Source organism: Brassica napus, chromosome C1 (genome assembly GCF_020379485.1).
Source record: "Brassica napus cultivar Da-Ae chromosome C1, Da-Ae, whole genome shotgun sequence".
NCBI classification, from domain to species: Eukaryota; Viridiplantae; Streptophyta; class Magnoliopsida; order Brassicales; family Brassicaceae; genus Brassica; species Brassica napus.
In genome coordinates, this window is record NC_063444.1 from 21788063 (window position 1) to 21806269 (window position 18207).

Sequence of the window (18207 nt, forward strand, 5' to 3'; positions counted from 1 at the left end):
CAATTTACTTCAATTTATGTATTAATTTTGATAAAAATAATTAAAAGAGAATTGTGTTTTCCGGCCATTTATGGAAATAAAACAAAGAAGTACGGTTTCATCAATTTAATCGCGCGCCAAACATCCGAATAATAATAGAAAAAAAAAGAGACAGCAAAAATAATTAAAAATTAAAAAAAAAAAAAAAAAGAGGACAAGCGTGATATTAAAACCCTTCACTTTCTTTGCATTTGTCTTCACTACTTTTCTTCTCTCTGCAGTAGCATCCATAGGGCGGAGAGAGGGAGAGAGAGAGAGCTCTGAAATGGCAGAATGGCCAAAGTTCTTTCACAATATCTTCTCCTCCCAAGAGGAAGATAGATAGATAGATAGATAGATGGCTTTCCAAGAAGAGGAAGAGGTTCTAAACGCACCGTTTTGTATGCTTTTCTGCGAGGAAGAGAGGAGCCATGAGTTAGAGGGAGACGAGAGCGTTGTAAAGTTTCCCTTTTTCCATCTGGGTTTTCTCGATCATGACATGTTATGGGATGACGATGAGTTGTTGAGTTTGATTTCGAAAGAAAACGAGTTAAGGCCGTGTCTTTCCGACACAGTCTTAGATGAGTTTCTCGTTCTGTGTCGTGAAAAGGCTCTTGATTGGATCTTTAGAGTGAAAACTTATTATGGGTTTAATGCGCTGACGGCTCTACTCGCTGTTAACTACTTCGATACGTTTCTTACGAGCAGGAAGTTTCAGACAGACAAGCCATGGATGTCTCAGCTTACAGCTGTGGCTTGTCTGTCTTTAGCTGCTAAAGTTGAAGAGATCCGTGTTCCCTTGCTCTTAGATCTTCAAGTAAGTTCACTCCTTTACTCAGATTCAGTTTATGTAATGTCGCTTGACTGTTCGTTGAAATGCCACTCTTTTTGTGTGTGTTTGGTAAGGTGGGAGATGCGAGATATGTCTTTGAGGCTAAGACTATTCAGAGAATGGAGCTTTTGATTCTCTCTACTCTTCAGTGGAGGATGCATCCCGTGACTCCTATCTCATATTTCGATCACATTATCCGGCGATGCAGCTCTAAATCTCACCACGACTTGGAGTTCTTGAGTCGATGTGAATCTCTGTTACTCTCCATTGTTCCTGGTAATGCCTAGATCTCTTGACTTCACATGATTTTCATTGGATCTCTTGGATGCTAAATTGTGTTTGTTCTTGCTTTTCAGATTCGAGGTTTCTAAGCTACAGTCCTTCGGTGTTGGCCACTGCAATAATGGTCTCTGTCGTTGGAGATTCCACGACGTGTGACGAAGCTGAATATGAATCTCAGCTCATGACTCTGCTCAAAGTCGATCCGGTATGTGGTATTAGTAATATGCTTTTGGATCAGTAAATGGCAATGTAGTTAGTGTTAAGATCAAGAACTGATTCTATATTCGTTTGTCTTAAACAGGAGAAAGTAAATAAATGCTATGAGTTAGTGTTAGATCACATTCCAAGCAAGAAAAGGATGCAACCCGCTAGTCCAACTGGTGTATTTGATGCATCATTCAACTCTGATAGCTCGAACGAGTCATGGGTTGCTTCTGCTTCTGCATCAGTGTCTGCATCACAGTCTCATGAGCCTCTATTCAAGAGGAGAAGAGTGCAAGAGCAGCAGATGAAGCTGTCTCCAATAAACAGAATGTTTCTCGATGTGTTCACAAGTAGTCCTCGCTAATAATTTTAGAAACATATAAGATATGTTTTCCCCTGTTTTACATATTATCGGCTATATGGTAAGGCAGAAACATTATGTGTTTCACTTGGTTCTTTTGTTAATGGACGGATTCAAATGGTGTACTCTTCAGTATTTGATAATTTGAAAAATCTTTTACTTGTTTCATGGGTTGCATGATGATCAAATTTCACCTTAAATCCTTTGCAATTGTCTTAATCTTTCTTGAACACCAATGTTATCATTATGCTACTTTGTCCTTTTCTGGAAAAATCACATGACACTATTTCTTATTTACTTAGTACAGATTTGAGAAATTTGTCAATTGAATTAAAGAGACAACTAAAGAGTTGGTTGGACAAATATAACCAATTAACACTCTTCTCCAAATCATTTATTCATGGTTCCCTTCATAAACACCGTCGTTATCATTGTGCTGCTTGTCCTTTGTCTGAAAAATCACATGGCATTATTGGTTATTTACTTGGTACAGATTTGGGAAAAATTTCCATTGAATTAAAGAGACAAGTAAAGAGTTGGTTGGCCTTCTTAAGCATTGTTAGCTTCCACAAAACATTTATTAATGGTTCCCATTTCTAGAGGTTTTGATTTGAAAGGATATGAAGTGAGACCAAACAATTGGGTTGGTTTGAGTACTTGTTTCCTTTCAGTAGTGGTGAAAAGCAAAATGGTGTGGGGAAGATATGCACATAACATACGTACACATATCTCATTATTTTATTATATTTACAGTTGCTATGTCATGTCAAAACATTAAATAAAAAGAGTGATTTACGCTATGAGTCAGTTTTTGACTTTTTATTACGTAAAAGAGCAGTTTCTGCTACTAAGGTAGTTTTTGGTGGTTAAAGACATTGTTGGCTTTGTAAAAGTGTAACCGTCAGCTCTTTTTGTGTCACCCTTATAGATCTAGTTAGCTTTTCGTTATATGCACCGCTAACTAAGCGTAACAACAAGAATCTTTTTTTTTTTTTTGCTTTTGTTTTAAATTTTCAAAAATGTTGAAACCTAGAAAACGTAGAAAACAGTGAACTTTTTTTGGTTTGCTTTTTTGGATTTTTTTTTGGATTAGCATTTTCGTCGTCCTTCATTTGATCCTAAACTATTTCTGACCACCAAGACCGGAACATCATGACTTCGCCGCCACCGCGAGTTTAGTACACTCGGCCACAAAGTCAGTTAAAACACATCTATGTTATGGTGATTTGAGTCAAAATCAGTTGTTATATCAAGGAACTATCATATTTGAATGGTAATAATAAAGAAACGAGGTTGAATCAAAGCAAATCATCCCAAAATGGTGATTTATGTCTGAAAAAAAAATGGCCGTAAATTTTGTAGAAAGAGACTGTGATGAAGAAGAAGATATATAAAATTACAATACTACCCTTCGCTATCATAATTTCATATATCCACAACAAAAAAATTGTGCACATCCGTGAGTCTACATGTGTACAATATAAATTGTGGCGTACATGTGTACAAAAAAAACTTGGACGTATGACATAGAAATACTTTTGTAGCTATGGTAAAAATGTACACTTTAGAATTGATGGGCCAATGATTACACGACCTTTCAATAATAAAAAGATTTCTAAAAAAAATATATAAACTTTCGTATCTCTATCATAATCTCATATGTCGACAACAAAAAAATTGTGCACATCCATGAGTGTACAATAGAAATTGTGGCATACATGTGTACAAAAAAGCAAAACTTGCAAACGTGTACACATAATTATCGAACATGTACACATAATTATCACTGTCCACGTGTACATAAATTCCCAAAACCTTACATGTACATTAGTTCACTTGTACACCTAATAGGTTTTCTAAAACGATGAGCTTGGAAATACATATTCTCTAGCCTTCTTAACTTGTATCGTTGAGTGAAATCTTGTGCAGCAAGCATATCATCATAAGATGAGAACTCATCTATGTCGGTTTCACCTTCATCCCATCTACACAAGTTAAATAAACATAGTTCGAAGACATTACCAGTAAAACCTCACAGATTTTAGACAAATGCTAAATGAACATAATTCAGAGACATTACTTGTAAAACCTCCAAAGTATTGTGTTTCTACAGATATACTGATAGATACATCAACAAGCCCTTAAGGCTTACTTGAGTTCATCTTCCTAAGCTCGTAGCTTCCACTTTCCTCAATTACAAAACTTGATGAACTCTGCTTCTTATACTTAACTAGAAACTCCTTCAAGGAAATAGTTGAAGAGTCATGAAACTTATTCCTTAAGAAGATGAGTTCTTTGAAAGGGCTGAAAGAAATATATTTCAAGATCTTGTCAACAGCAATGATTCTTGTCCAAAGTCTAAAATAGCAAAAAAAAAAATTGAAAATAAGAGCACTAAGTTACAGATCAAATACTTCAAACTATTATGTTAGAGAGTAAAATAAAATGAACAAAAAAAAACAAATTTACGCAAATGTAGCTTAATTTACAGAAAAAATCATTCTCAGAGACATGAGAACATATCTGAATCTGATGGTAGAAGAGAAAGATAAATAAATAGAGAGAGAAAAATAAAGAGAGAGAGAAACCATAAGTTGTCATATTAAAAAGATTAAAAATAAATATTATTATTTTTATTTAGTTAAGATTTAGTTAGATTTCAATTGTTTTATGAATTGGAAGAGGTGAAACGTGTATTGGGAAAAGAAAAAGTGTCTGAGGAGCATAAACTGCCTTATAGTGTTATTAGTAAGTGCAAAACTGCCCTATAGTGTAATATTTTCAAATAAAAATACCTTCCATGAAGAGTCTTGGTGGAAGAGTCTTGTTGTTACACAGAACCAAATAGCATTGAAGAGATTCAAAAAAAAAAGAAAAAAAAAGGAAAATTGAAGATTTTGGTTGAAAAGGAATGAATGTACCAATCCAAAACCAAACCACTCAGAAGGACTATTTGTTCTGTGATCTCTGAGATCTTGGAAGTAGTACTAGACATTTTAATATTAGAAGAAGAGAAACACTAAATTCTAAAGCTATAAATAATAAAAGGTTGGGAATTAATCTTTCCCTTAGGATGTTAGGAGTTTCATAAAGTTTCGAAGATTAATCGGTGTGTCAATTATTCGATGTTAAAAAACTTACACTCAAATAACCTATTCCATAAATAATCTCACGCAAAAACCAATTGATATAAAGATAGTAGAAACTCTGAGAAAATCACTCTCAAAGACGCATTTTAACTTTACAATATCACAATAAGTCATATTCTATTTGTGACACACGTTTTCCTTGCATAATGTCCATAATACCTTTTAATCAACACCTCACTCTCATTTACTTTTGAAAATATTACTCTTATACTTCTAAGCCTGCCATTTACAGTTTCACATAGTTAGAGCATTTGGGACACTTCTATGCCATGAAAAGTCACCAATGCCCCTTATATTTGAAAACTAGAAAACAAGTACCAGTCGCTATCCATCTTTATGCTTTTCTCTTCCTTACTTTACGAAAGTCGATTTTTGTCTGAACCCTAATTTTCGAAACGTAAGAGTCCCCAAAGCGGCGACCACTTTCAATTGGCTCGCGACCACACTCAATTGGCTCCTCTCTGGTTTCAACTCTCGACGATTTGCAATTGTCTATTCTCTGTTCGCCAAGCCAAACCTTCATCAATATCCGCAGACAAATGACAGGTTTCATCTTTACTCTTTTGTTTCAATTCCCGATCTAGTAATATGTTGTAAACACTAAACCTTATCTCATTTCCACTCTACCTTCATGCGCCGCTAGATAACGACGACACTCTCCGGCCAGATTCCTATCGTCTCTTTGCTACAGACAGCTATCCCAGGAAACGCTTGAACATATACTCAAAACCAGAAATCATCTGTCGTCTTACACAAGATTCTACGAGGCTATCAGAGCATCTTGTTTTGGTGGTCTTTTCGATATACAAGCCGCTGTATCGTGCGAGATGATCCACAACCTCTCTCTCGGCAACTCTTATGCAGCCAACAGTACACATTGTGGCCTGTCGTCAGCGGCAATCCTTTCTGTTTCTCAATTGCAGAATTCCAAGTGGTTACCGGTCTCCCCTGCGCCCCCCTACCTGAGAAATATGTTTCACCAGACTTCAAGTTCATGAACCCTGCAAAGGATCCATGCTGGAAGCGAATTATAGGTAATGACTCACACATCACAATTTCAGAGCTTGGAGATATGCTAGAGAATGACCCCCTCATGCCTTATGAGAGAAGGCTACAGCTTGCGCTTATAATGATCGTAGACGGTGTCCTTTACTTTTTGTGCTTTGGTTGTTTTCTTTTTTACTTTGATGATTTAAACAAAACCGAAAAAGACAATTTCCCAAATATGTTCCCAATTCATGAACCCTAATCTCTGCCTTTTTCTGAATCTTGTCTGGTTGCAATTCCTTGTCATTTTCTCACCCTAATCCATTTCGGTCCTCCACTCCGTGAATCAAAATCATTTTCTTCTCCAAAATTGTTTGTTTCGTGGCCGTCGTCTTTGAGCCACCCTCAAACAAGGCTCCACAAACGCACCTGCTCCACATGAGCAACAGAATATGACATGCTAAGTTAGTTAGTTTATTTTTTGGTTAATTTGGGAACGCTTTGTTACAACAACTGTTCGCTTCGCTTAAGCAATTTCAGTCAAGATCATTGGATTCAAATGATTTTGGTCCAAAAAAATCTCTATCTCTTTTCTTTGATTGTAATTGGCAAATCTGTAGTAACTACCCAAACATTGGAATTTTTTTCCAGACTTGTCATTGTGGATGTGTTGGAGCTATCACATCACCAAGAAGCCTCGTGAAACCACGCAAGGAAGAAAGCTGTGGTGAGTATCATGCTTATTCAGTTCAACACCAATATAATTTGATTTTAACGAAGCTTGTGAACTTCTTGTGTGTGTGTTTTGTCATGTAAAAGGATGAACGATTTTAGTGGAGCAAGAAAGAGTAAAGATATGTTGATGCCGTGGAAGAAGTTAGATGCTAATGAGTTTGGTATACAGAGGTCCTCGATCTCTGAATCTACACGTATGGTTGCCAATAAGCTCAGGAAAAGAGGTATCTATTACTTCTTCTCAAGCTTTGACTTAGGCTTCTGGTTAGATTACGTAGTGTGCTAAAAAATATTTTATCAGCTTTGCTTATGTTATTGTAGTTGTTAGTCTAATGTGAACCCTCACAGAGCTCTTTAGATTGCTTTATACAGTCTTTCTTTTTGATGGAAAAAGTAATGATGGAATAAGTAATGTGAACCCTCTCAAATCTTGTTAGTTATAATGTTCAAACTTTTCATCATGTACATACATGATCTAGACTTTGGTATCCATGTCCATAACTACTCTATAATTCTATTATCCACTCTTTGGTTTGCATGTCCTGTTATCTACCTTTTGGTGTCCATGTCCACATTTTCTCTGTATAAATGTTAATATTATATATTTAAAAATGAATGTTAAACGATATAAAATTTTATATATAATTTAATGTGATAATTATTTTTGTTTTATATAGTTTAGAATTTGAGATAAAAACTACATGAAACAATGGAATAAGAAAAACGAAGTTACAATTTATACTTACTCCAAACAGAAACACATCTCATGTTTCCTATAAGCAAGGAAATTTCTATCCAAAACACCTCTCGGATTCCGTAAAGAGAAAATGACTAGAATGTATAACAAAAGTTGATTTATTACTAGAGTGTTAAACATCTTTTTAAAATGACTAGAATGTTTGGACACCCATAGTAAATGACTCTAAGGGTCTTTGGTTAGTTTTTTTTAATTGAAATTACTTTTAAACATATAATCCACATCAGTAATTAAAATTACACATCACCACCACAATAGAAACCAAACCGTCTCTTCTCCAACATAACTAAATCGAAGTTTTTTTTAAAAAACTAACTAAGAACATCATTTTGTCGTCTCGAAGAAGAACCGTCGAAGAAGGAACCGCGAGGATACTCCCACTCTCCGTCATCGACATTGTCTGTGTTAACTTCCTCTTCGTCGAAATAGCTCTCTGTCGTTGTACTCTGTTTTCTCTGTTATCATCGTGCCCGAAATCAGAATTCTGAATTCGTTTGTACGAAATCGTCTTCGCCGCATTCTTATCTCCGAGTTCGTCTTTTCCGGTAGGATATCGGGACATTATATATTGTGTTTTGTTGAGTTTGTGGGTCAGTTATGTATTATATTTCATCTGATTTATATTTTGTTGCGACTGAGATAGGGTTGTGTTGCGGCTGTGATTTTGTTTTGTTGGGGTTTCGTTGCGTCTGAGTTAGGCTTTTGCTGCGGCTGAGTTATGGTTATGTCATGGCTGAGTTATATTTTTGTCGTGAATAACCTAATGTTATGTTTTGACTGTGTTACTCTTATGATGCGGCTGAGTTACTGTTTTGTTGTGGCTAATTTTATTGTTGGGTTATATGATCATATGGATGCTGCTGAAGTTAAATCAAGGGATTACCCACCAAGACTTTACCCTGAAGGGTCTTCTAACCTAGATGGTAAAGTTATTAATCACAATTTCCATCCAGGGCATTTCCCCCACGTTAGAGAAACAATAGGACTTGATGTGTGGGAAGAACTGGTGAACTCTCCCATTGGAGTAGTTGCGAGGCTAGCTGAACGCGAAAGCATGTGGTCTGGTAGGACCGTGAACAGTAGACAACTGCGAGTTATAAAGAAGGAGATATGGTGTCTCGTGGCTGATGAGGCTATCAGGTTTAGCTTGCTCGAGTTTGGTGAGATCACTGGGCTAAACACAGGTCTATTGCCAACAGAAAAATTAGATCCTAGTCAATACAACGAGTTTTTTTTGGGGGGGGGGGGGGGGGGGGGAGAGATGAAGGTGCCGCTTGGGATGGAACCAAAATTAGATGAACTGAAGGCAGCATTAGCGTTCTATCCGCTTTGGAGTTTTGAAAAGCGCAAGTGGTTGGGGCTGCTACTTCTTCAAGCCATGGGAGTATATTGTTTGCATCACAATTCAAGGATACCCTTTCAAAGTGCAATAAGGGTATTCGACGATGAAGCCATGAGGTCGTATCCATGGGTCGGACTGCATACGAAGTTCTAATTGACTCTATTAAAACTTTGGCTCCAGATGGAGGTTCATACACAATAAGCGGCATGAAGGACGCGTTATTGATTTGGGCTTATGAATCCGTCACATGCTTTGGTGAGAGTTTTGGGAGAGTGATCAATAACGAAGACGTTCCGCTTTTGCGATGGGGTGGAAAGCGTACAAGTGCAAGCTTTGATAAATTGTTGTCTGCCGAAATCGAAAAGCATGGCGAGGTAAGGTTTAACGCTGACTTAATTTATTTGATGGCTGAGTTCGGAGTTACTTAATGGCTGAGTTATGTGTTAAATTACGGCTGAATTATTTTAGTTGATGGCTGAGTTATGTGTTAAATCACGGCTGAATTATTTTAGTTGATGGCTGAGTTTTGTGTTAGTTTGGAGGCTGAGTTTTGTTATAACCTGGTGTTGCAGGTGCGTGTGAGGAGAATGGTTTTGAATGACTCAATTGAAGAGATGTTTCCTATTTGGCTGTGTGAAGATGACGACCCACAACTCGTTAGGTTGATAATAGACATACATTCAGGTAGATTTGTGAAAGGTTTGTGGGAAGTGCAGATGAATGCAAAGGGTAAGGGGAATGAGAAGAAGAGAATGAAGGGTGGAGTTTCGTCAGAAGCTGAGCCACCCACTAAGAAGCAGAAGAAAGTTAAGACACAGAATGAGTCTGAAGCTGAAGCAGCGGGAAAGGGTTCTAGCGAGAAGGAAGGTAACAAAGAGTTGGTGTTGGAGAACAAAGCGACTCTAACGACCATTGTGAGTACTCTGGATATTATTTCCAGAAAATTTGATCAGGTTGACTCACGGTTGGAAGCTTACGAGTTAGACCGGAACAGACCATTGATGGACCAAAAGACCATTGATGACAGGGTGAATGCTTTACAGAGGAGCGTCTGAAAGATCTGGGGATTGAGAAAATTTCCGAAAACCATGATAACCCCTCTCCACCATTATCAGATAACTCTTTATCGATGGCATCACCGGTGGTTCGAACGCATCAAAAGTCTGTCAATAGTCCAGCGTTAGTAGCTGCGACTCCTGGTAAGGAGTTTGGACCGAAAAAGAATTTGGCCAAGGAGCTTGAAAAGGAATCAGGGGTGAAAAGGACTTTGGATGAGGTGTTTGGTAGTGTTGATAAAGCTACTGATATGCGGCCTCTTGATTTCGTAGTAGTTTCTCCTGCAAAGACTACTAAGGATGATAAGGCTACTAAGGATGATAAGGCTGCTAAGGATCCAACCTATGGACGCGGCTGCAGGCGCAAGCATATTGTTAAGGGTGAGGAAACCGATGAGAAGAAAAAAGCAGCGCATGCAGATGCTGCGTTTAAGAGGAAGGAGAAGGCTGAGACTGAGAAAAAAGCTGCTGAGGATAAGAAAAAAAAGGCTGAAGCTAAGAAAAAAGAGGCTGAAGCTAAGAAAAAAGAGGCTGAGTTAAAGAAGAAACAAGAGGCTGAGCTAAAGAAGCAAAAACAGGCTGGGTCAAAGTACAAAAAGGTGACTCCACCGCGTGACGGTGTAACAAGATGCAAGGTACAACCTGATGTAGAGGACAGTTCATTGGCTGATATAACTGACGAAGTTGTTGCAGAACAGAACGAATTCGCGCCGGAGTCTGATGTCGAGAATTCTGAAGTTGTTAGATCTGCCATAATTAAGGACTACCGGAAGAATAATGTTCGGTTAACTCCAAAAGGGTTGTCAATGACGGCAGTTTCTTCATCAATAGTTTTTCCGAACGTAGGACATAATGGAACGACGTGCATGAGGAAGAATGATACTCCTTCATCAGCAATATATGACCCTCTAGCACCTGTTGATCCGGCGCTATTGGAGAAACTTATGCAACACATCAAGGCAATTCCACCCAAACCACCAGCAGCACCAGGTAAAAAAGAAGTACTAACAGCTGATCATGAGAGTGACTTCTACAACATACTCATCCATGAAAGACCGTGGCCGGAGAATGAGTATGGATGGGTATTTGATAATGTAAGTATTTATTACGGCTGAGTTATATATTATTTTATTTTATTACGGCTGTGTTATCTAATTTTTACGGCTGAGTTATATATTCTTTTATTATATCACGGCTGAGTTATATATTCTTTTGTTATATAACAACTGAGTTATATATTTGATTACGGCTGACTTGTTAATATTATTTATGTAGCATATCGTGGCGTATATGAACGTCCTCATTAAAAGGTCCATGCGAGAGCCTACTCCATTCTGGTCCAAGCGGATTGCCTTCGTTGACGTTTGGTGGCAAAGTTTTTTGATTCACGATTACGCTCAGTTCAAGATGAAACCCACAATGTTCATGTTCAAAGGCAATGGTTATGAAGATATGGTAAATGGTAGGATTCCCGATCATTGTCGAACAAACTTGAAGTGGTATGAAGATGTGGATCACTTGTACGGATGTCTTCAAACCGGTGGAAATCACTGGGTTACGTATCACGTGGATCTGAAGAAGGAGAAGATTAATTGCTACGATCCAATCTTTGGAGATGTAACACTCGAAAGTGAGCAAAGAATTCTGAATTCATTTAAACCGCTGACGCACATGATTCCCGCTATGTTGAGTGTACATATTTCTGCCAATATCCAACCCATTAGCAGGAAGAGGAGCAAAAGGTACACTCCACAAAACACCCAGGTTGGCGATTGTGGGGTGTATTCGTTGAAGTTTGTGGAGTGTCTAGCGCTTGGTGTAACGTTTGATGGGATAAACGATCAAAATATTCAAGGTTTACGGATGAAGATGGCAGCAGATATCCTCGCTGAAGGAGCAAATGTTGTGACAGACCAAATGATGGCTAATTGAACATGTGTTGTTATGAAGTACTTGACTTATGTTGTTGTTGTTTTATGATGAACTTATGTTGTTATTTTGTACTTGACTTATGTTGTTATTAAGTATTTGACTCAGTCTTATCGTTTTTATAACCCTGCCGTGTCGTATATACGTAACTCAGCCTTACCCCAAACATACCCTATAATCGTAACATGTCTATATAACTAAGCCGTATCGATTAGTATTAGTCAGCCGTCACGATATTATAATTCAGCCATACCTCAAACATACCCTATAATTAAAAAGAAAAAATGTTTATACTTTAAAATGTTAAATTCAAACTCCAATTATATATCTGAAGTGAATATATATAATCAACTGAATGTGTCTTCTTTATTGAATCTACGAGTTTAGAATCAATCATGATCTTGAGGTATATGTTTGTCTTACAATTACTCATAAACTTAACTGATACATATAAGGTGTGAGTATAATTCAAAACTCATAAACTATTATTGTTTTATTTATCATGAATTTGTGTTTTTATAACTATTCTTGCACCATAAATCCAAATCCCAAACTTAAAAACTCAAAAAAGCAAACCTAAACCCTAAATAAGCAACCCTAAACCCTAAACCCCATTTACTAAGTCAGCCGTAAATGTGGTCTGTAACTCAGCCGTAAAGTGTAACTTCATCCTCACGTTTGGCGGGAAAAAGATAACTGCTTCTTGGGAAATTTTAACTCGAGACGTTTGACGTTCTGTACCTCTCTATATATTGTCTCCTCTCTTACACCTTTCTCTCTCTAAAAAAAACCTAAACAAAAACTCTTTATCCCCATCAAAAGTTATGACGATTGTTTCTGGTTATTCGACGATGTTAGAGAACAGTGTCAATGCGATACTAAGCTCTGCAAATCGTGAAAACCCCCCTCTTCTATACCCTGGTCCGGGTGAATTACTTGACACAACCAGTACTATCTGGTTCAAATTTTTAAGTGATCTCTCTCTCGTCATCCCGTTGATTCTTGCAGAAAGCTGGGTTCATGATTGGCCGACATACCGCGCAATTCCCGATCATTTTAAGGAACACTGGTTTCTTCAACTCGCTGTAAAAACAGTTTGTCCACTTAAAATGGAAGCATAGCGTTGCTGAGTTATTTTTCTGTTGTGTTCTCAATGGTTTTGTAATTTTTTTTTTGTTGTAGCGCAAAAACACATGGGATCGAATGTATAATTCGACAGTTTGGACACATTTTAATCTTGTGGCCAGAACGCTATTTCGTTGCCAGATGCGCTATTTGAAGAGAACTTGGGCAATCGGAGGCGAAAAGCCTCTGTGGATGTTAACAAGAGTCTGGCGTGATCTCGTCCACATGTTTGAAGAGTTTGGTCCTGACAATTTTGGTTTCTGAAAGTGATGACTTGTCTGTATATTGAATCTGATAATTTCGGTTCCTGAATGTAAACATGTCGAATTCATATTTCTTGTATATTAAGTACTATAACCCAGTCATAATGTGTTTGTTTAATTCAGCCGTATCTTTATAATAACTCAGCCTCTATGTATAAAATAACTCAGCTGTGAATGCTAACTTAGTGAAAATTTAAAGTTAACTCAGCCAAAACGTATAAGGTAACTCAGTTGTGAATGTTAGTTTACGATAAACCCAGCCATAAGTGACTGAAACTCAGCCGTAAATAAATTAATCATAATTCAGCCATTGTAAAACGGCAAACCCCAGCTGTGAATGTTAATATAATATATTTCTAATGTGACGTTTCCACTTGCTTGATTGGACTGAGTTGTCGATTAATTATGGCGCGTGTGGAAAATACGGCTCAAACCTAATATCGAGGCTAATTATTAACAGTCTGTGACGCATGTGTCGAGGGATTTACAATATCGACACATTTAAATATTATTTTAATTATGGTGCGTGTGGAAACGATGTTGTTTCATCATGTCGTCTTTCTCACCCTAATTCCATGTAATTCCATTTCGTTTCTGAAATTGTTTTGAGAATCAAAATGTCTTCTTCACCCTGCGTTTCAGGAAATTCTCACAGACGCCGTTTGAACGCGGAATGAGAAACGCCGAAACAGTGTTGGTGTGGTGAACCCTGTTACATTTCTACATCTGGAACCACTACAAATCCAGGAAGATTGTACTATTGCTGCGGAAAAGGATATAATAAGGTTCGTTTTGGTTCTTATTTCGCATGTTCTGTAACGTAGTACTTAGATCTGGTTATATTGTGAAAACAGAGACATTTATTCAAATGGGCGGATGAGTGTTTGGTTGAAGAGGTTGAGGATATTAAGTCACTGATAAGTGGCATGAACAAAGACATCTCAGAATTCAGACTTAGCGTTGTTCGGTTGGAGAAAGAGATTGAAGTAATGAAGACGACATCTGAGGGAAAAGGAGAAGAATGTATGAGTCAAGATCGGTGTTTGAGGAATGTGTTTGTTTGTGGGGTTGAAATGTCGTTACTTTGCTACTACTACTACTACTTTGTTTAGTAATGTTTTGTAAGTCAGCCTATGTTTTATGTAACTAAGACTTAACGTATTAAAGTATCTCAGCTGTGAAGCAAACAAATGATAACATTGTTTACAAACTCAGCCGTGAAGCAAACAAATGATAACATTTTTTACAAACTCAGCCGTGAAGCAAACAAATGATAACATTGTTTAGAAACTCAACCGTTATGTATAAAGTAACTCAGTTGTAAAGTGTAAAGTAACTCAGCCGTGCAGCCGTAATGTATAAAGTAACTCAGCCGTAAAGTGTAAAGTAACTCAGCTAACTCATCATTGTTTATACCACAACGAAGATTATCACTCACCCACTTTCATTATTAATGGGACGTTTCCACTTGTTTGATTGGACTGAGTTGTCGATTAATGGTGGCGCGTGTTAAAAATATCGAGGCTAATTATTACTTTAACTTAGCCAACAATATGAGAATATCGAGGCTAATTATTACTCCCTCCGTTTGTTTGTAATTGACGTTTTACATGTCTGCACGTAAACTAAGAAATCTGAACGTTTTGCAATGCACGTAAATGAACCTCTTTTTTTAAGTGTTTAATGCACAATAAATCAGCCGTGATAAAACAGTAATGCAGCCGTAATTGAACAATAAATCAGCCAAAAAAAACAATAACTAAGCCTTCATTACATTCATTTGAACTTAAAAAGAAAATAGCAAAGAACTTAAAAAGATAAGGTACCGATAGATTACATTTTCACCACTTCCTTGTGTCCCTAATAACGCTTATCGGTTCAAAATCACGTAAAAACGAGCCAATCTCTTTGATCCAGAAATAGCGCTCACACATGTTGTCATCCTTAGTCATATCAAGGTGCCACAAGCAGAGACATTGTCGCCACACATGTGTTGCACATTGGCATCTGTAGAACGACGGAACAAACTTTGAAATGAACGGCGCCCTATTTTGGCGGAACTCGTCAGAATGCCACAAATCCCATCCCCATTTCACAGATCGCACTAGTTTCCCTATCCTCTGAACCAATTCTCTTGGAATACCATGAAAATACTGCCCATCACACAAAAAGATTGCTTGAGTAATTGCGTGTGTATACACAACACGCTCATATCCTGCATCTGCTGCACGCTTCATGAGAAAAAAGCCTTCTTCTTGAAGGCCGAATGTGGAGTTACGGGCCACACGTTCAACCACCAACGCCTGAATTTCTTCAGACAATTCAAGAAGAGGGAAATATTCCATTTAGATAGAGAGAGAAATTGTGTAAAAAACAGAGAGTTGAACATATAATTTATTTATTCAGCCGTAATACAAATTCTTTCAATTAATCAGCCGTTTATTAACTTCGCGACGTTTCTTATTTTGGGCGGGAATTATAACAGTTGCGTTTGAAAATAGAAACCCAGCCGTAATGCAAATAAATGAAAATCCCTAATCCAGCGGTAATATATATAAGTGAAAACAAAAACCCATCCGTAATTCAAATACATGAAAATCCATAATCCAGCCGTAATATATATAAGTGAAAACAAAAACCCAGCAGTAATTCAAAAACATGAAAATCCCTACAACACTTGCTTACATCGGACAAGTTTTCGCATTATGGCCACTCTGTATAGATCGAGAACATGTGTGTTCTTTCCTAGGACGTTTGTTTTTAAGTGCAACTTCTAAAGCAGATTTCATCCTATTTTTCTTAGGTCTTCCTCGTTGTTGACGAATATACGGGGGCAAGCACGGTTGGTTTGCCACGATTTCTGGAACAGGTTGCACTGAGTCAGCCGGCATGATAGATTCAGCGTATGCGTTAACCAAATATTCAGTGTTATAGTAAGGACTGCACAGGGATATACGACAAACATTGTTGTACTCCGCAGCTGCGATTGCGTGTACACATGGTAATTTCTCGCGTTCGAAACGCCGACATGTGCACTTTCGCTCTACCAAATTAGCAACATTCAAAGACTCGCTAGAAGATCCATATTTAACTTCAGTGTGATGATCATCAATCCTTTGGACCGTCAATTCTCTGGCGGCAGTTACACGACCCTATTAAAAAAAAAGAATAAATATGAAACGACTGAGTTATTACATATTACGGCTGATTTAAAAATTATAAAGGCTGACTTATGAATTTTATGAAACGGCTGACTTAAGAATTTTATGAATTTTAAAGACAGACTTATTTTTACTGTTACGACTGACATACATGTAGTAGTTTCTCAACACCACGCGTAAGCGTCGTTGGCTGCGATCTGGCATCCTCTCTCCGTTCAACAAACCATCCCGTCATCATAACCCGTATCGATTCTAATATTCGAACAATGTTTAGACCTCTAGCATGCGACAATGCTCTGTTCATTGATTCCGCTATGTTTGTAGTCATCAAATTGTACCTCTCGCCCGGGAAATGAACACGCGTCCACAGGCGGACATCAGCTCTTTGGAGGTAGCCGTGGAGTGGAGGATGAATCGCTTCAATCTCCTCGAAAATCGCAGTAAAGTCAGACATCCTAAAACATCTCGTCGCTTTCTTCACCAGACGGAATGCTTCTTTTCCTTTGTACTGTCCCAATATGTTCTTATATAAATGGTAGGGCATATTCCCCGAGCAGCCAACAGATATACATTTCTAATTGCTTTCCCTATCGAGTTATGCATGTCTGAGATTATCGCAAGACCCTCGTCGTCAGGAATCAGAAGTTTTAGTTGCGTAAAAAACCAATGCCACGAATCATCATTTTCTGTGTCAACCACTGCGAAGGCTATTGGAAAAATCTGGAAGTTACCGTCCTGAGCTAGTGCTGTGAGTTGCGTCCCTTTGTATTTACCAATGAGAAACGTATCGTCGACTACAACAACTTTGCGCATGAAAGGAAACCCATTAACGCTCGCACCAAAGGCAAGAAACACATACATGAATCTTCCAAGCTCATCGATTTGAAGACGCGTAACTGTACTCGGATTTGCCCTTCTTATCATGTATAAGTAAGAAGGCAAGCTTTCAAACCCACACTCAGGTGTTCCCTCATCGATTTCCCTTGCAAATTTCAGCGACCGGTGTGATTTCCAATAATCCATCTGTTCACATGAAAAAACGATCTTCATTACTCAGCCGCATCAAATAATTAAGACAACCATAACGTACTGAATAACTCAACCCTATTTTACTATAACTCGGCCGCATCTAAATATATAGTAACCCAACCGAATTGTATGATTATGTCAGCCTATACATTTGACATTACTCAGCCGTGTCGTTAAAATAACTTAGCCACAACAAAGTAACTACCTTTATACCAAACTGCTTAGTGACAGCTATTCCGACGCTCGTAGGGCGAACGGCCGGACCAACGTCGCCGAGAAAGTTCTTGTACAACATACTTAAAATATCTGGTGTTGCTTGTCGAGATCGATTAGAGCGCTCTGTGCAGGAACATGTATGCTTCTAATCGTAAATACGAACATAAAACGCCTTGAATTCTCCTTGGGTAGAAGCACAAACTCTCCAGAGACATCCATCAACCCAACACTTAACAACGTATGATGTCGGGGTTGATGTTTCTACATCATAATCAAATTTATACCTCACTGTAAGAAGTTTCAGTCGTCTCTCCAAATCGTCTTTACTATCGTATCGTTGACCTACCGCAATGTCTATCGACGACATCTCCAAACTTAGAACCTCCAGATTCCCTTTAGATCCGCTCATTGAGAAGTTCTGATATCTCTTCTTGGGAGGTAGCGTTGGTGAATCTTCGTCATCTGTAGGAGACTCACCGTATGAGCTGTAGTTATCATCTTCAGATGACGCACCGTCTGAATCGTCGAACATATCAAATCGGCTTTCAAATTCACCATCTTCTTCGTTTTCTTCGCCTATTTCATCTTCTTCGACTAAGTCATGTTTTTCTCCTTCGACATTACTAGAGCAGTCATTCTCATTGTCCTCTTGTTCCTTCTCCAAACTGCAACCATCGTAACTCCCACTGTAATTTTCGTCTCTGGACTCAACTACTGAAGCTTCTGCTTCTGCTTCTGAGCTAAAGCTCAAAAATGTTTTAC

The 18207-nt window shown here is 38.0% G+C and overlaps 4 protein-coding genes and 1 long non-coding RNA gene across 5 annotated transcripts; 4 read left to right on the forward strand and 1 right to left on the reverse strand.

Moving 5' to 3' along the window:
* The first annotated feature begins 230 nt into the window (after nucleotides 1–230).
* On the forward strand, nucleotides 231–1863 carry LOC106402828 (cyclin-D3-3). The gene is made up of 4 exons (XM_013843624.3): nucleotides 231–835; nucleotides 925–1126; nucleotides 1207–1337; nucleotides 1434–1863. Exons 1-4 carry the CDS (start codon nucleotides 377–379, stop codon nucleotides 1698–1700), a joined length of 1059 nt encoding a protein of 352 aa, XP_013699078.1. The 5' UTR covers nucleotides 231–376; the 3' UTR covers nucleotides 1701–1863.
* A 499-nt stretch (nucleotides 1864–2362) lies between these two features.
* Nucleotides 2363–8555, forward strand: LOC125580805. The gene is made up of 3 exons (XR_007318583.1): nucleotides 2363–5392; nucleotides 5490–6560; nucleotides 6653–8555. It is a non-coding gene; the product is annotated as an uncharacterized LOC125580805 (long non-coding RNA).
* A 237-nt stretch (nucleotides 8556–8792) lies between these two features.
* Nucleotides 8793–9722, forward strand: LOC125579881. The gene is made up of 2 exons (XM_048743778.1): nucleotides 8793–9041; nucleotides 9240–9722. The coding sequence occupies exons 1-2, from the start codon at nucleotides 8793–8795 to the stop codon at nucleotides 9720–9722; spliced, it is 732 nt and encodes a 243-aa protein (XP_048599735.1).
* A 74-nt stretch (nucleotides 9723–9796) lies between these two features.
* LOC111208097 lies at nucleotides 9797–11654 on the forward strand. The gene is made up of 3 exons (XM_022706832.1): nucleotides 9797–10210; nucleotides 10301–10816; nucleotides 10998–11654. The coding sequence occupies exons 1-3, from the start codon at nucleotides 9797–9799 to the stop codon at nucleotides 11652–11654; spliced, it is 1587 nt and encodes a 528-aa protein (XP_022562553.1).
* A 4066-nt stretch (nucleotides 11655–15720) lies between these two features.
* Nucleotides 15721–17524, reverse strand: LOC106404322. The gene is made up of 4 exons (XM_013845049.1): nucleotides 17435–17524; nucleotides 16771–17223; nucleotides 16352–16708; nucleotides 15721–16191 (listed from the first exon to the last, which is right to left on the reverse strand). Exons 1-4 carry the CDS (start codon nucleotides 17522–17524, stop codon nucleotides 15721–15723), a joined length of 1371 nt encoding a protein of 456 aa, XP_013700503.1.
* Nucleotides 17525–18207: the final 683 nt, after the last annotated feature.

Bases quoted from the DNA above. Each gene is read 5' to 3' on its own strand.
- LOC106402828 (XM_013843624.3), top strand. From the start codon at position 377: ATGGCTTTCCAAGAAGAGGAAGAGGTTCTAAACGCACCGTTTTGTATG. The intron at 836-924 runs GTAAGTTCACTC...GTGTTTGGTAAG, and splicing joins CCTTGCTCTTAGATCTTCAA to GTGGGAGATGCGAGATATGT. The intron at 1,338-1,433 runs GTATGTGGTATT...TGTCTTAAACAG, and splicing joins CTCTGCTCAAAGTCGATCCG to GAGAAAGTAAATAAATGCTA.
- LOC125579881 (XM_048743778.1), top strand. From the start codon at position 8,793: ATGGGTCGGACTGCATACGAAGTTCTAATTGACTCTATTAAAACTTTG. The intron at 9,042-9,239 runs GTAAGGTTTAAC...CTGGTGTTGCAG, and splicing joins AAATCGAAAAGCATGGCGAG to GTGCGTGTGAGGAGAATGGT.
- LOC111208097 (XM_022706832.1), top strand. From the start codon at position 9,797: ATGGCATCACCGGTGGTTCGAACGCATCAAAAGTCTGTCAATAGTCCA. The intron at 10,211-10,300 runs GCTGAAGCTAAG...AAGCAAAAACAG, and splicing joins CTGAGGATAAGAAAAAAAAG to GCTGGGTCAAAGTACAAAAA. The intron at 10,817-10,997 runs GTAAGTATTTAT...TTATTTATGTAG, and splicing joins ATGGATGGGTATTTGATAAT to CATATCGTGGCGTATATGAA.
- LOC106404322 (XM_013845049.1), bottom strand. From the start codon at position 17,524: ATGTTGTACAAGAACTTTCTCGGCGACGTTGGTCCGGCCGTTCGCCCT. The intron at 16,709-16,770 runs GTATATCTGTTG...ATATTGGGACAG, and splicing joins TAGGGAAAGCAATTAGAAAT to TACAAAGGAAAAGAAGCATT. The intron at 16,192-16,351 runs GTATGTCAGTCG...TTTTTTTAATAG, and splicing joins GTGTTGAGAAACTACTACAT to GGTCGTGTAACTGCCGCCAG.